The sequence below is a fragment of the Dreissena polymorpha genome, chromosome 1 (genome assembly GCF_020536995.1).
Source record: "Dreissena polymorpha isolate Duluth1 chromosome 1, UMN_Dpol_1.0, whole genome shotgun sequence".
Lineage (NCBI taxonomy): Eukaryota > Metazoa > Mollusca > Bivalvia > Myida > Dreissenidae > Dreissena > Dreissena polymorpha.
Window position 1 is genome coordinate 54,353,840 of NC_068355.1, and position 16,127 is coordinate 54,369,966.

Below are 16,127 nucleotides of genomic sequence, written 5' to 3' on the forward strand. Positions count from 1 at the left end.
TTTACAGTAAAGAAGGTGTGATGATCATGTCCGTTTTATAGTACGTTTATTGTTAAACTGTGATTCCTCGTCAATCTAAGGTTATCGCTTACTTAATGACCGACTTCAATAACAAATCAAAGTACTGACAGTACTGGTGTGACGATGCTTTTGAAGAGGATTGATATAAAAGCATCTATTTAAGTTTATCTACATCACCACAATTGTGTATGTGGGTACGAAAATTTTGGGTAGGAAAAAAAGGGTACTAAAATTGTGGGTACGAAAATTATGCCAAAACAAAATTGGGTACGACAAAAGATTTGGTTACGAAAAAAAAATTGGGTAGGATAAAAAATTGGGTACGAAATAAAAAGTGGGTACGAGCAAAAATTAGGGTACGAAAAAAATGGGTACGAAAAAAATTGTGTACGAAAAATGTAGGGTACGAAATAAAATTGGGGGTACGGGGAAGTAGTACCCTTGGGGAACTTGATCCATTCAGCGAAACTGGAAGGCGGGTTACATTCTCGATCAAATATAACAAGGTAGAAAAAGATATTCGACGTGTATTTTCTGAACCACTCATCTCCAAAAACGTTCTGTTACAGTAAAACGTTTGTGGGTTCTAACATTACGTTTCAGCATATAAATTCAAAACTTGACATGCTCTTTAATTACACCATGCTCTTTAATTTCACATGTATATCATACCAAACTTTATATTTTGTATTTTCCTTTCCTAAGTTAATGATGTTATGTGTACGGACGTGATTTCACATGCCAATGTGCATGAACATATAATTGTTCTCTTTTGATTATTGTTTTTTCTCTAATCCAATAAGCTTAGGCATGTTGTATGTTAAGAACGGCAATAATTTCATGATGATTCCCGAAAGTAGGTATGAGCACATAGTCGTAAGAGCAATTGAAGAGGTGAGTTCGCCCATGAACACATGGTAAGGTTAACTTAATCTCGGAGATATGACCTAATACATTATGTGTTTTAAACAGCAAAGAATATCCAACAAACGAATGAATAATCAACCATAGTATGTGTACTGATGTGGCTCTGTAATTTCTGTTTGAAAAGTTTATTAAATATTCAAAATGTGAAAGCACGCATAAGAGCGAGTTTCACAGATGTCATTCGGCTATTAATATGCTTTTGTATACCATAGTCGCTACAACGTTTACAAGTGGCAGGTTCGAAATAATTCGTTTTCTTTGAACTCATGATCGCATTGAAAGTTAATTATACACATTTTAATTCGCAATTTATTTACTGAATCACGACAAATGTAAAATACAATTCAGAAAATCCATAGTTATTTCATTGATCTATAAACATATAATGGATTAAATATAATTGATTTAAAATTAACGTTTTCAAACTATTATTAAATCTTTTTCCCCAGAATATGCTGTCCTATTTATAGCTGAGCTTCCTATACCTTTATCAATGATAATCAGCGAGTTATGCCGATTAGAAAAATCGAGCTATCTCAATCGGGCTGGCTCGGTCTTTAACATAGGTCGCCATTGTGAAGAATTTGTTAATGGTATGATAACTTTGACGAGCTGCTTCGCAGCATCGTCAAAAATGTATATGTATCAAATGACCGACTTTAAAATAATGAAATGTCAAAAAATGTGCGTCGCATGTTGTTAGTAAAATGAATTTTTTTACCCATTTTAAAGTTTTTGGTTGGCGTGGTCGGCCACAATATCCTCCTACACTATTGGCACTAGAACCTTGACACTTACACAAATGGTAGCTATGAGCATATGTGCGACGATGCACTATTTGGAATTTTGATCTGACTCCTGGGTAAAAAAAAATTATCATGTGCGTCGCAAGTTGCTAGTAAAATTAGTTTTTTTTTACCCATTTTACCCATTTATTTACCTATAACTTCTGACCCAGGAGTCATATCAACATTCCAAATAGTGCAGTGTCGCACATATGCTCGTAGCTACCATGTGTGTAAGTTTCAAGGTTCTAGTGCTAATAGTGTAGGAGGAGATAGTGGCCAGGACAAACGGCCAGAAAGCGGAGATCAATACAATATCCCCACGCTTTTAAAAGCAAGGGGATAAAATTATAAGCTTTATAATTGATACTACCAGATTTGTTTTGTTTAAAGAGCTGCATTTTCGGTTAATTAGCAGAAAACTTTTTTCCCAACTTTTAACCCTTTGCAAAACAATGCCTTGTTCAGAAGATTTTTACCAATTCTTTCTTGGTCCAGTTCGAAATTTTCGTTTATACCTAATGATAAAATATAATATTTCTGCAGCGAAATAACAGCAGTGAAAATAAACAAATTGTTATTTTCACCGGTGAAAATAACATATTTTCGGAACTACTTTTTCTATTTTTAGATTATCATATCAAGATTTACTTCGAGATTTATATATTTTTTATGATCACGAGTGAATTAAAAACGATATTTCATCGAATCCAACATTTTTTTTTGCTTTTTTTTACCGTTTATTTACATTGTAAAAGAGTTAAACCGGAAAATTTCGCTGTTATAATGACGTCAGTTTGTGAATTGAAATGTATTGATCCACGCCACGGGAGAAAGGGTCACATTTCAGCGAAAGGGAAACAGCTGTTAATTATTTTCTTGAAAAGGGGGCATAAAAGAAACAGAAAATTTGTTCATATCAGTGTAAGCTCGTTTGTTATTTCACTCGTGATCATAGAAAAATAATATTTTCTATGATCACTCGTGATATAACAAACGATCTTACACTGACATGAACACATGTGCTTTATGTATAACGTGAGGTGAAAAAAAAATGTCACTAAATCAAAGTAAAGAAAACGCTTATTAAAAACATGGCTGCCAAATGGATGGGTAATTTTTCTTATATATCTGTATATGGCTATACTACTAATACAGAAGTCACATTTATGGTCAAATCTTCCTGCAAACTTTGCCAGATCATTTGTTGTAATGATATCTCGGCTGAGTTCAAAATAGGTTCCGGTTCTGAAAAAACATGGCAGTTAGGGGACCGGCAGTTTTCCTTATATTGCTTTGGTAAAACTTTGTAACAATCTAAGCCACACACGGGCCGACAGACGAACATGATCTGTACAATATTGTAAGGTCCATCCTATCGGTCCAATTTACAGGAACATAATCCGGTAAAAAAAGAAACAATAAGTTAGTTTGTCCACGTTTGTTTAGGCCTCTTTTAACTGTATGTGTTGTAAATTGTAAAAAACAATAGCGTCTTTATACATATGCTTTTCCAATCTCCACGCAGAGTTGTCGTTCCTTGCCCTCACAAACAATCTCTTCAATCTTAAGAAAATCCTACCAGATTTGGAAGGAATTTTTTGTTTAAGTATAATATTATGAAAAGTAATTTCCTTTTTTCTGTTTTGAAAATAGTGAATAAGTTTAGGTTCATAATAAAACCATAAATTATCTCAATTGGAAGAAAGGAAACATAACAAAGCAAACATTATTGTACAACGTGGCTGGACTATCATCATGCGGTTGGTAATGAAGTCATGGGTTTGATCCAGCTTGAGGTTGATGCTTTTCTGTGCCACTTGTTACTGACAATTTTTCAACGGCACCCGATTGGTACATTTTTGAGCATTAATGTTATATCAAGAATGCGGATCACAACGGTCAAATCTATGACGACCTAGAATCTTAACAATATAATCTGAGTGTTATGTCATGCAGATGCTATCAATTTATGTTCTTGGAATGGCAATAGTAATTTGTTATAATAGATGCAAAACCTTAAAACATAGTATACGCCGATCAACGGTTAACACCTATAATTAGTCGAAAATTATATTTACTTTGTGCGTACTATCAAAAATACAAGTTAAATAAAGACCAATATTTCAACTGCTCAAACGTTTTTTTTATGGAAACACTGTAACGTTCTCGAAGACGAGTTCCATTTCTTTCTCGAATGTCCAGTTTTTAATCGCCGCAGAAAACAATGTATGCTATTGCCTTGTTAAGTCGTGGGTAATTGTGTATAAATCGGTAAAATATTTTATTAACTAAAGAGTTCAAATCAATTAAGATTTAATTTCACAAGTATAATCCTTTGTTAATCAATTTGGATACTTTTTAACGATTTAAACGAATACAAAAACTTCTAACTATTTGTTTTGTTTACATCATGTCAAGCGGCCATCTTGGAAATACGTTCTCATTGAGTCGTGGATTCTGATTGGCTGTTGTATGTAAGCAAATATGTCATGCTGTAAACACACTAATGCAATATAAACTGCAGGTTACATTCTTTATTGAATGTAATATGCAAACCAAGTAAGTGTTTTATTGTGTGTGTGTGTGTGTGTGATTTATAACTAATTTATTTCAAACAATAATCATAAAAATTTATTGAAATACATATGCAATTTTATTTTCTATAACAATAAATAATTTAAATGACAAACAAATTATTTGATCAATAATTAAGAATTAAAACAGCAAAATTCTGTTGATAAAGCTAATGCAAGAAAAGTCAATAAACAGTAATTGCAAAATATCTTCACAATTGATTTTATTGACAAATATGCAAAAGTCACTGTTGTGCATAAACTCAATAATTACTTGTTAGTCACTTACTATTTACACAACAACAAGAACAATTATAAACATTACATACTGATGGAATGAAATTAACTGATCCATAACAATTTAATAAAAATACTATTTAAACAACCTAACAGATGAAGTAACTGTCAATAGATTTAACACTCTCTTTCAGCACAATGCGGACAGAAGAAATCAGATAGCCGGCGCACTACTCTGATCTGTGAACAAAATCGCAGATGGCACCAATGACCACACGCTGTGCACTGGGCCCATTTGACGATCACAAGTTCATCACACTGATCCAATCCTGGCGGTGAAAACTTCTTGCATATACAACAGTTGTTAGCTGGATCTTCGTCTTCAATTTCGCTTTCAATGTCAGAGTCCACGATATTTCCTTTGCTTGTGCTTGGTTGGGGTGATTTGTGCAAATTTTGTTTTGATCTATTTGTTTTTTCTTTTGTGTTATTTTCTTCTCTCTGTTGTTGGTATTCTAGCAGCTGAAAGTATGTAGAGTCTTCTGTAATGGCCTTTCCACCCATTTTTGGTTTCTTCTTTTTGTCCTGTGTCTTACTTTTATTAGCTTTTGGTTTTTCAAGTTTGGCTTTTGGAGCTGTTTCCATTAACTTTTCATCTAGGAGCTCTTTCATGGTCCTAACTGGCAATTCTGGAATGATTTTGGGGAATGATTTAGACGGCACTATCATTTCTGCTGGTACTTGTGTCGGATCAAATGGCAATATGCCAGCTTTCCGGAATCCTGACTGGATTGTTGTTGGTGTCATGGATTTTAAGTAAGCTTTCCCGGACAAGTCAGCTATGTCATATTTTGTAATGACTCTTCCCCTCTGCTTAGCCATGTATAGATGGCATTCATTGTGGAAAATAGACTTGAACGGTCCAAAACATGTAATGTCCAATGGTTGGAGGGCATGAGAACTGTGTGGGGGTAGCACAAACAGTATGACATTGTGCTCTCTTGCCCAGTTGACTATGTCAATGGAGACATGTGAAGCATGGCCATCATATATGAGCAGTATAGGTTGGGAAATGTCACCTGATCCTCGTTGAACAAATTTCAGAAAGTGTTCTTCAAGGTACTTCATCAATACCTCCCCGTTTACCCATCCAGAATCCGACATGGCGTAGTTGGCACCAACTGCTGCATTTTTCAATAGGTCATCGTTTGTCCGTTTTCCCTTGAACACATAGTAAGGGGGTAGTGCTGTTCCGGCCGCATTTACGCACGCTATAGTATAATGGTTGTGGTGCCTGTATTCGGAGAGGTGACAGCTTGAGTTTTGCTTGACGAAACTCCTGTGATAACCTTTGATGGTCGATGCTCTGGCTGAATGCCAGTCTCATCCAGATTCTAAATTAGATGTGGCTTACACTTCAGGGAGTACTTGGTAAGAATAGCATCCAAATCCCTGAAGTAGCTGTCAATATTATCCTGTGTGACAGCGGCTGCTCTTGTTGATGAAAGACCCCTTGGTTTAATGACTTTCAGCCTGTGTGTCCATCGTCTCAAGAAGGCATAATACCAGTTGTTGCTTAGTTTGGAGTCAGTTAAACGTCTACCCAGTTTCACAGCCAAATCACCTGCAAGAATGTTCAACTGAGAGCGATTAATGCCATACCCAACCTGGGCCAACCCTTCCAGATGGCTAACAAGCAGTTCTTCTTCTTCATGGGTGAATAATGAATCTTTTCCCCACCTTGAGCTGATCTTGACTTTGTTCAACACTCTGTCCCTCAGTGTTTGTTTTGGCACACCATACATGATTGCTGCTCTATCAACTGGCAAATGGTCATCTTTCACTGCCTTGTATGCACTCATCATCATTTCCCTAGAATATGCCTTGCATTTCATCAGTCTGATAGGTTGTTTCTGAAAAATAAAAACAACAAGAGCACCGCCTTGCGGGTGCAGACCGCTCATCTATTTTCTTTTTAAAGGTGAAGGGACTCTCATTTTCAATCACAAAGGAGGGAGGAGTGGAGTGAAGAGGGGTGTATAGTGTGGGGTTGTGGACATTTATTACATTATCTTCCAAAAAAGCGAAAAAAAAAAAAATCGGGGGGGCGGGGGGGGGGGGGGTATAGTGTGAGGGTGTGGTGATAATTTGTGAGATGATCTTAAAAAAAAAAAAAAAAAAAGAATCAAAAAAAAAAATTGGGGGTGGGGGGGTGGGGTGGGGGGGGGGTGGGGGTATAGTGTGAGGGTGTGGTGGTCATTTATTTGTGAGATGATCTTAAAAAAAAAAAAAAAAAAAAAAAAATAGGGGGGGGGGGAGGGGGGGAGGGGGGGGGAGGGCACGGGGGATGGTTTGGGTGAAGTCTGTTGTGGTATGTCAGGTAAGAGTAGTTTCATCAAAGTATCAATCAAATCTAATCATAAATAAAGAAGTAATGGCAATTTTAGCAAAATTTAATAATTTGACCTTGAGAGTCAAGGTCATTCAAAGGTCAAAGTAAAATTCAAGTTGCCAGGTACAGTAACCTCATGATAGCATGTTAGTATTTGAAGTTTGAAATCAATAGCCTTGATACTTCGAGTGAATCGAAACACAAAATTTAACCATATATTAAAAGTTACTAAGTCAAAAAAGGGCTATAATTCCGTAACAATGACAACCAGAGTTATGCAACTTGTCCTTTTACTGTACCCTTATGATAGTTTGTGAGTGTTCCAAGTATGAAAGCAATATCTATGATACTTTAGGGGTAAAGTGGACCAAAACATAAATCTTAACCAAATTTTCAATTTTCTAAGTATAAAGGGCCCATAATTCCGTCCAAATGCCAGTCAGAGTTACATAACTTTGCCTGCACCGTCCCCTTATGATAGTTCATAAATCTTGCAAGTATGAAAGCAATAGCTTTGATACTGTAGGAATAAAGTGGACCTAAACACAAAACTTAATCAAATTTTCAATTTTCTAAGTATAAAAAGGGCACATAATTCTGTCAAAATGCCAGTCAGAGTTACATTACTTTGCCTGCACAGTCCCGTTATGATAGTTATCCCCACGCTTTTTGAAAAAAAGGTGGGGATATTGTGGTTATCTCCGCCGTCCGTCCGTCTGTCTGTCTGTCCGTCCGTCCTGGCCACTATCTCCTCCTACACTAAAAGCACTAGAACCTTGAAACTTACACACATGGTAGCTATGAGCATATGTGCGACCCTGCACTATTTGGAATTTTGATCTGACCCCTGGGTCAAAAGTTATAGCGGTTGGGGTGGGGCCGCGTCAGAAATTATCACTCATTTTTTTAGGTTATTTTACATTTACTTCTTTATTTCTACACCGATTCACTTCAAATTGATACTGGACCTCTCTTATGACAATACGGTCAATCTCAACCATGCATGGCCCCATTCCCAACCCTGGGGCGCCCCGCCCACATAGGCCACACCCACCAAAAATTTCCATTTACTATAATTTTTTCATATCTACATGGATTCACTTCAAATTGATACTGAACTTTTGTTATGACATTAGGGTCAATCTCAACTATGCATGGCCCCAATCCCAACCCTGGGGCGCCCGCCCACATAGGCCACACCCACCAAAAAAATTCCATTTACTATAATTTTTTCATTTCTATACGGATTCACTTCAAATTGATACTGAACTTCTCTTATGACATTAGGGTCAATCTCAACTATGCATGGCCCCATAACCAACCCTGGGGCCCCGCCCACATAGACCACACCCACCCAAAATTGCCTTTACTATAATTTCTTCATTTCTACACCGATTCACTTCAAATTGATATTGAACTTCTCTTATGACAATACAGTCAATCTCAACTATGCATGGCCCCATTACCAACCCTGGGGCGCCCCGCCCACATAGACCACACCCACCCAAAATTGCCTTTTACTATAATTTCTTCATTTCTACACCGATTCACTTCAAATTGATACTGAACCTCTCTTATGACAATACGGTCAATCTCAACTATGCATGGCCCCATTACCAACCCTGGGGCCCCGGCCACATAGACCACACCCGCCCAAAATTGCCTTTTACTATAATTTCTTCATTTCTACACCGATTCACTTCAAATTGATACTGAACTTCTCTTATGACAATACGGTCAATCTCAACTATGCATGGCACAATTACCAACCCTGGGGCGCCCTGCCCACATATGTCACACCCACCCAAAATTGCCTTTTACTATAACTTCTTCATTTCTACACCAATTCACTTCTAATTGATGATGAACTTCTCTTATGACAATACGGTCAATCTCAGCTATGCATGGCCCCTTTACCAACCCTGGGGCACACCTAGGTCAAACATTCGGCGTGGGGATACGCGTCGGCCTCTGCCGCGCCATTTCTAGTTAGTAAGTGTTGCAAGTATGAAAGCAATAGCTTTGATGCTTAAGGAATAAAATGGACCTAAACACAAAACTTAACCAAAATTGTCAATTTTCTAAGTATAAAAAGGGCACATAATTCTGTCAAAATGCATCCCAGAGTTATCTAACTTTGCCTGCCCAGTCCCCTCATGATAGTAAGTAAGTGTATCAAGTTTGAATGCAATAGCATTGATACTTACTGAGAAAAGTGGAACTAAACGCAAAACTTAACCAAAATTTTCAATTTTTTAAGTATAAAAAGGCACATAATTCTGTCAAAATGCACGCCAGAGTTATCTAACTTTGCCTGCCCAGTCCCCTCATGATAGTAAGTAAGTATACCAAGTTTGAATGCAATAGCATTGATACTTTCTGAGAAAAGTGGACCTAAACGCAAAACTTAACCGGACGCCGACGCCAACGCCAACGCCGACGCCAAGGTGATGACAATAGCTCATAATTTTTTTTCAAAAAATAGATGAGCTAAAAATGTGTTTCATTGGAATTCTCAAAGTGAACCCATTGTTTCTTAATTGATTTTAACAATTCAATTAAGGAACAATTGGCCGAGTGTGACCTAAACTTTAGTGTGTTTACAGCAAGTGCTTCGGGCATGCGCAGACCGTCATTTGTGTAAAAATGTCAACAGACGATGTAACATGGGAAATACTCATAAATAGGGGATTTTGTGTTACTTAGAAACAATATAAGGGTAGAAATAGTGTTTATTTGTGTATAAAAATATATCGGGTTATGGTTAATTGAATCATTTACCTGTTTTTGACGCATTTTCGATCTGTAAAATGAACGCCGATTCTGTCAAACTTTTTACCGGAACGAGCTGCAGCGCCTGCGAACGTTCTTTCAAGTGATTTCACACGATCTCTATAACCACGACACAAAGGGAACCCACGACTCAATGAGAACAAGCCATATACATACATATAATGATTGATGTATTATTCTCTGATGTTTCAAGAATTTCCATAATGATGGCTCCCAGTCAAATTAACACCAGTTAGCAATGTTGTGAATTAGTCAATACAGAGCTGCCATTAGTGTCATGGAGTTTATGGCTATTTGTGCCTTGTTTGTGGATATATCACCGTTGACTATTCCAGACACAGTATGGTTTCAGATAAGAGATTAGCCAAAGCCCAATTATATCAACAAACACTCATAAAATGTATAACTATCAGACCAGTGTTACAGCTTAGCTAACCCAGGGGTGCAGCTCAATTTCCCACCAATGTCCCACTATGCCCACTTGGACCTACACCATGCTATTGTTTTGATCATCATTTGATTATAACGGAAGTTGTATTTATAAATAAATTAATATAAATGTTCACACCGAAACTCTTTTATTATTTATAGAAGCAGTGTTTTAAATTTAAATTCATGTAATTAGAAATATTTACATTCCTTCCTAATCAAAACTGGTGAAAGTATCCGTTCTTGTTTTTTTTTATTATTAACTAGTGTTGTGTGTAACCTAGTCATCTTCAACAAGCTTGTACTGTAGAATAACAATCCAATAAAAAAAATTCCGACACGTGCATGAAACACAGTTATATATATACCAATTCGTATCCCCAACACGATGGTCGTCTTGAGCATCGACAAAATTTTCCTCGCAGTCCGAGTCAGAATCAGAAAAATCTTACTGACTGTCGCTAAATTCTTGCTCATAAATGTACGTTTGAACAGAAAACTCATAATAATAACATCATCTTCCATTGTCAATTATTTTTTCTAACTAAAGTTTCGAGAGATAATACATCCGAAGCCATATAACGCCGGTTTGTTAATGAGAGCATAAACAATGGAAACAAGTGAAATCACTGCCGATTTGAATGCACATGGCGAGAAGATCGGAATGTTTGAAAAATCGACTTTTTCCTCTCCGTTCATGCTAATAACACCGTTAGTAAATTGAATGAGGTGCGAAATAGTTTGAATATGCACTAAATTTGATAAATAAAGGGGTTTTACAATTTTTTAATAGCGGCACGTGAAATTTTAGCAGAAACAGACAGTTTTAGATGATTGAATAGTGAATTTACAGGGACCGTCAATCGCGAATGACGAACAAAGAAAAATTCTAAAATACCGTATTTTTTAAGCATTGAATAAAATATCACGTTGGTACAGTGTATCTCACGTTTCCCCTACGTATACAAAGGTCTTACAGCGTTCGCAGTGCACAGAGTAGACTACATTGGTGGACTGGCAGGTGACCTCGTTCCGCTCATTGTAGGTTTTGCCGGTGGTATCGCTGAACTTTTCGGCCTCCATCATGTCCGGACAGATTAAGCATCGTTGTGCTTCACAAGGTCCGCTCCTGTTTGGAACCCAGAAGAACATTCGGTTGTGTTTTTTATGTACCAATATGTCTTCCAGGTTGCAGTCTCTTTTAAATGCTGCGACCGGGGGTTCAGAAAAAACGTTTTTCATTCGATCGGAAGCGTGAAGTGTGGGCAGCTGGTTCCGGAGGATATGGCATTTTATTTATTTCTTTTATAAACGGCTAAAAGCGACTTTGTTATACATTACTTAGCGACACGTAGAATACATAAACCAGAAGCATTGTCGTTTTGAGTTTTCGTTTCGAGAAAGTAAACTTATCAGTTTTTAAAACATACCATATATGGTATTTATCCCATCATTGACTATTTTTTTTCGAAACATAACACACATATGTTATTTCATCAGCATACTCGCATTATCAAAACTCCGTACAGTGTACTCAACTCTGTTTGTAAACTTAGTACGCGTTTACTTTCGAATTTATTAGAGTCTTTTGAATTGCACTTCACGTTTTTTCCGCCGTGTTTATGTAGAGATAAAATCGTGTTAATAAAATAAATAAATTACGACTGTATGCCGTTTATCTATCCGACCTCCTCACTGTATAAGTATCAGACACACAGAATCAGACTTGAGGTTCGAGAGTAGTTATATTTCGACAGAGGAAGCAAATAAAGTATTAGAATCCAGTCTCTCGCCCAACAGATGACATGATATCGATGCAGCTGATATTTATAAAAATCATGATCAATTGCTTTTTTTTCAACACAATAAAGGTATACATTTTTGAGTATTTTTTTAACAGCATTTTTTTCAAAACATATTTTTGATATTACCTAATCATAATTAAAAACAGTTGCAAAACATATGGGTCATAACCTGAATAATCACTCAGAATTGCATTTACTTACAGTGATAAGTTAGCAATAAACGAAGGTGGCAAGGAAATTAATCGCCATGGAAAATTGACATCTAAATAAATTCAACGGCAAAGATGTCATTTCGAACGTTGGTCAGTAACGCCTATCGTAAAGATTATTTTGAAATGTTATTCCTTTTATTTTTCTACGTACGGATGTTTGCAATGGTAAAACAATTATTTTTATAATGACATTTGATGACACCATTTATTGAAATGCATAATATACATTGGAATATGCATAACACGAAATCATTCATAACATTTAAAACATTGTTTTTCGACAACCATTCAGTCTTTACTAAAGCTCGCTCACAAAACACCATGTATGAATTAGTTTAATAAAATATGCCAAGAAATAAACATTAACATTTAATATGTACGTTACTTTATAAAATAGAAATAAATCAATATGTGAAAGCGACGATTCATGTTCAGTTGAACTAACAGTGATCGAAAAATAAGGTTATTATTTAAAATTAACATCGCCTATTTGAACTTCATATCGAAAATACGTAATGCCACTATTATCTCTTGTACAAAGCATCTTGTTAATGCGTTTGCAAAATATGAGTCGCGTTCTGAGAAAACTTGGCAAAATGCATGCGCGTAAAGTGTCGTCCACGATTAGCATTTGTAGTCCGCTCAGGCTAATCAGGGACGACACGTTCCGCTTGTATGGTATTTTTTGTTTCAAGTCCATCCTTACCGAAAATCAAGTTTAGGCGGAAAGTGTCGTCCAGGCTGCACAGGCTAATCTTGGATTACACTTTAAATACCTGCATTAAACCCCATTTCCACAGACCACGGCCAAAATAGATTTCATTTCGCTAAATAAATAAATAAATAAATAAAATAAAATACAAAACAATAAACAAAATATAATATATATTATATATTTTTGCCAGAATCACCGAGCGAACGCCTCAAAAAACATAAATGTTGTCTATTTGCATTTAAAACATTCGCTCTTTATAAAAAGTTTAGCATTTGATTTAGATACATTACATAGCGGTAATAAACTGCTCGTAATCATAGCCTTTTTTAAGGTTTTTCTCTAAGATTGAAAATGACGATGTAGTTGTCCCCCTCAATTATGCCAGATTCATACTTGACCTAGAATTTTATGAACATGCTAACCGAGATTCTTCCTGATCATCTATGAAGATTCTAGAATGTCAACGGACGTTTTTTTTAAAGATTTATCCCGGTGACTTTGTTTTTTTATCTTCATTTGAATTTTTACATTTATATTTTAAAGTGTTACATGTGCGTCGTATATTCAAAGGGGAATTTGAGGTTTCGATTCTTGTAATTGGTCCAACACTCTGGTATTTCCAGATGTTTGAGTATTATACATCGCAAACTTCATACTGTGGTCATTATGATTCAAAAGACATTCATGACTTGAAATGACCCGTCTGTATCTTGCTTCTGAACGAAAAAGCGGTTACTCACTGAAATCTTTAGCGTTGAGGTAATAAGCATATTGTTTTTTTAATAGATGGTTATTTGTCATTTAGAAAACACTATACGACTTAACGGTAGATAATACGTAGGATCACTTTTTATTTTCACATTATCTTCAATTTAATATAATTAAACTTAAATTGTTATATTGCAGGTTTTGATATTACAATGTGTGTTTTAGATTTTATGTATTGATTTATCATTGATGAGTGACGCTGGCTGAATCTAGCTAGGGGTGAACTTCAAATTACACAAACTATAAAAAGTGATCCCTATCAAATTTTGAGTAGTATATCAAAATTGACCTTTGGTGTATTTCTTTTCCTTTTGAAATTAAACTGTAACGCTGATAAATCCTCATCAATACAATTTTAAAACACCATTTATAACACAGATATACGTGTAACGGATTATGCACATCACTGTCTTGAACAATAAAAAACACCAATCGTTCTGCCAAGGCCAGGAAATTGTGATTTTATCACAGAGTTTTCACACATGTCGCAAAAGGTCTAGTTGTGATTAATGTCACACAAAATGTGTTAGACTTATGGTAAAAAATGGGGAAACAAATTGGGGACGAATATCAAATTTCTTTAAGTTTACAGAGTATGAATCAAACTTCTTTTTTAGATCTGCGTTCTGATCATATTTAAGGGACCTTTTAACGTTTTGGTAAATTGACAAAATAAAACAAATAGAATCGCAAAGTTTTCGTTGTAGTTACATTATTTTTTTAGGAAACAGTATTACTAAGCATTTACCATGCTATTAAAATGTCCATTGTATGCATCTTTTGTAATTTTAACACCTGAAAACTATAAAGCATTGCAAACCGAAACGATTGAATAAATTGGAGAGTTATGTTGTCGTTATATTTGTGTCACTACGAGGATCGCTTATATCAAATATATGACTCATTTTATTAGCACGAATGGTCGAGTGGTCAAAACATTAGACTTTTACTCCAGGGATCAGTGGTTCTAGCCCAGTTGAGGGTTACTTTGGTATGCCCCCTTCGAAGAAGAGGGGGTATATTGCTTTGCTGGATGTCGGTCAGTCGGTCTGTCGGTAGACAAGTTCGTTTCCGATCAATAACTCGTCAACAAAACGACCGATTGGCTTGATACTTCACATGTGCATTTGTTTTGGACAGTAGATGCCCCCAATTCATCACAAGATAAATGAAGTGTGCCCTGACAATTGACTAATTGTTAATTTAGTCAATACTTACGGAGGTCATAAATTCGTGTGCTGTCAATAAATGGTAGTATTTTTGCATGTGTACAGATTGACATGAACTTGCTTAGGAGTGATTTCTGGGGAACAGTAAAGACAATGCAGATGAAAGTAGTTTGTAAAACGCACATCCAGTTGAGGCTCTCTGTGACTCACGTGATAAGCTACATTGCACATTATCAAAAGCTTGCGCACCACTTTACCTGTATATTTTAACGCGTAATTGCCGACTACAGATCAGGCCATGTAGGTGAAAGCAGTTTGTACAACGCAGTTCCGGCTGGGACTCGTTTGCTGTACATGGAAAGCTTTCATGTGCATCAATGAACAGATTGGGAGACAATTAAGTTTGAACAGAGTCGTTAGCACGACAGTATCAATAACAGATAACGCACATTAAAACTTAAACTAATTGCATTCATTATTTTGCAGAGATATGGCAACATCTGCTAAGCAGAAAACTTCAGCCAGCATAACTTTGCTGGATTCTATTAAATTCAAATATTCATGTCTTTGTTTAACAAACCTGCCATGAACATTAAAGTAACATGTTTCTGACACATCAGCAACTCTAACAAGATGGAAAATTTCTTTCAAAACTGAAACACAAGTTGTTCACTGACTGCAGGAATATGCTGCCTGTACAAATCAGCAAATATTTACAAATAAGAAACTTGTTCTCGTAAATATTTTGTTTGGCTACACATTGCTCTTTCCAAACCTCACATAAATGTCCACAATAATAGGAATTCTGAATTTAATGGGTTAACTGCTGGACCCTTGACAACTGCACTGCTTTAACAATGTTTCAGCTTTATTTCTTGATAAAATGTATAAAAGTCAATTTCAATTTATGTTTCTTTGCATCAAGATACAGTGCATTTGAGAAGGATTGAGACAAACATATAACAGTACTTTAAAAAAAAAAAATAAGTTCGTATTACATTTATGGGGATGTATTTAAAAAAAAAGATTGTCACGTGTAACTGACGTCAAGTCCAAACAATTATAAATGCGGATTCGCAGTCATAAACCGAAAGTACGGTGTAACTTTATCGTTTTCTATTAAAAGGAAAAGAAGCCAAAATATTGTTAATTTGTTTTAGTCTGTTATAACACTCGCCAGCTTAGTGTTGATTTTAATACTTTATCGGCGCTAGGGATCTATTGACTTTGTCACGCGCTTTTGCTTTGTTGTAATGAATGCAACCGATAATTGCTACTAACACACATTCTTATTGTTG

The 16,127-nt window shown here is 36.0% G+C and overlaps 2 protein-coding genes across 2 annotated transcripts; both read right to left on the bottom strand.

Moving 5' to 3' along the window:
• Positions 1 to 4,723: 4,723 nt before the first annotated feature.
• Positions 4,724 to 5,710, bottom strand: LOC127874605 (uncharacterized). Its single transcript, XM_052419068.1, has one exon. It carries the CDS (start codon positions 5,708 to 5,710, stop codon positions 4,724 to 4,726), a length of 987 nt encoding a protein of 328 aa, XP_052275028.1.
• A 230-nt stretch (positions 5,711 to 5,940) lies between these two features.
• On the bottom strand, positions 5,941 to 9,780 carry LOC127874665 (uncharacterized). The gene is made up of 2 exons (XM_052419180.1): positions 9,720 to 9,780; positions 5,941 to 6,459 (listed from the first exon to the last, which is right to left on the bottom strand). The coding sequence occupies exons 1-2, from the start codon at positions 9,732 to 9,734 to the stop codon at positions 5,941 to 5,943; spliced, it is 534 nt and encodes a 177-aa protein (XP_052275140.1). The 5' UTR covers positions 9,735 to 9,780.
• Positions 9,781 to 16,127: the final 6,347 nt, after the last annotated feature.